General features: G+C 67.9%; 2 protein-coding genes across 2 annotated transcripts in view; both read left to right on the top strand.

The window, feature by feature from the left end:
- SEMA6B (semaphorin 6B) overlaps positions 1–310 on the top strand; it is a 15,755-nt gene extending 15,445 nt beyond the window's left edge. Inside the window, exon 15 of the mRNA XM_035892343.1 lies at positions 35–310. Coding sequence (XP_035748236.1) covers positions 35–310 — 276 coding nt within the window. The remainder of the gene's footprint in view (positions 1–34) is intronic.
- Positions 311–782: 472 nt separating this feature from the next.
- Positions 783–887, top strand: part of LOC104124409 (perilipin-3-like) — an 8,572-nt gene continuing 8,467 nt past the window's right edge. The window contains exon 1 of the mRNA XM_009636748.2: positions 783–857. Within this exon, the coding sequence (XP_009635043.1) occupies positions 783–857 (75 nt within the window). The remainder of the gene's footprint in view (positions 858–887) is intronic.

Below are 887 nucleotides of genomic sequence, written 5' to 3'. Positions count from 1 at the left end.
GGGCGACGTCCGGCATGGCGTGGAGGGCGTGCAGGCTTCCCTCTCCCGCGCCCGCTCCTTCCACGACCTGTCGAGTTTGATGGTGGCGCAGAGCCGGGAGACGGTGATGCGGGCGCAGTTGAGCATCGACGAGCTGCTGGAGTACGTGGGGCAGCACGCGCCCCTGCCCTGGCTGGTGGGACCCTTCGCCCCCGCCCTGGTGGAGTATCCCGAGGATGTCCCCGTGGAGATGGCCAAATGGGAGGGCTGCATCACCGTGGGGGGGACGCACCGAGTGCCCGCTCCCCCACGGCTCTGCAGCCAGCGCTGAGCCAAGGCATCATCAAATTGGGGGAGCACCCGCCCACCCGCAGCAGCGAGCCCCATCCCCACCAGGGATGAGGTGATGATGGACTCAGTCACCCGGCGTGGGACCCCCTGATGCCACAGCCAGGGACTTCTTTGAGGCAGGAGGGGATGGTGGCACGCAGAGGATGGGGGCATGTGCTGAGCCTGTCCCATCCCATGCGGGGTCTGGGGTGCCCCGTGGTGTCCCTGACCCTGGGCAGCGTCGGGATTTCTTGTCTCAGCCGCTTCAGAGCACTTTAAAGAAGAAAACAACTTTTTAGGCCTTAAAATGACTCATAGCGTTGGCTGCGCCAGAGCCACCGTGTCATGCTGGGCTCACCGGGGGGCTCGGCAGGGGCGGCAGAGCTGGGGGTGCAAGGTGACCCCATGGGGAGGGTTTTGCCAGCAGGGTGCTGGGGTGAGGGGAGCGGGGTGGGTGCCGGTGGGGTGCAGGGATGGAGGGTGCCGGCGGCGTGCCGGGGTGGCTGGACTGTGAACCGCGGCCGTGTGGCGGGGAACTTCGTCCCCGGGTATCGCCGCCGCAGCCCGGCGCACGGGGG

The sequence above is a fragment of the Egretta garzetta genome, unplaced genomic scaffold (assembly GCF_000687185.1).
Source record: "Egretta garzetta isolate BGI_Z169 unplaced genomic scaffold, ASM68718v1 scaffold4, whole genome shotgun sequence".
Taxonomy (NCBI): Eukaryota; Metazoa; Chordata; class Aves; order Pelecaniformes; family Ardeidae; genus Egretta; species Egretta garzetta.
This window is presented reverse-complemented; position numbering and strand designations above follow the sequence as displayed.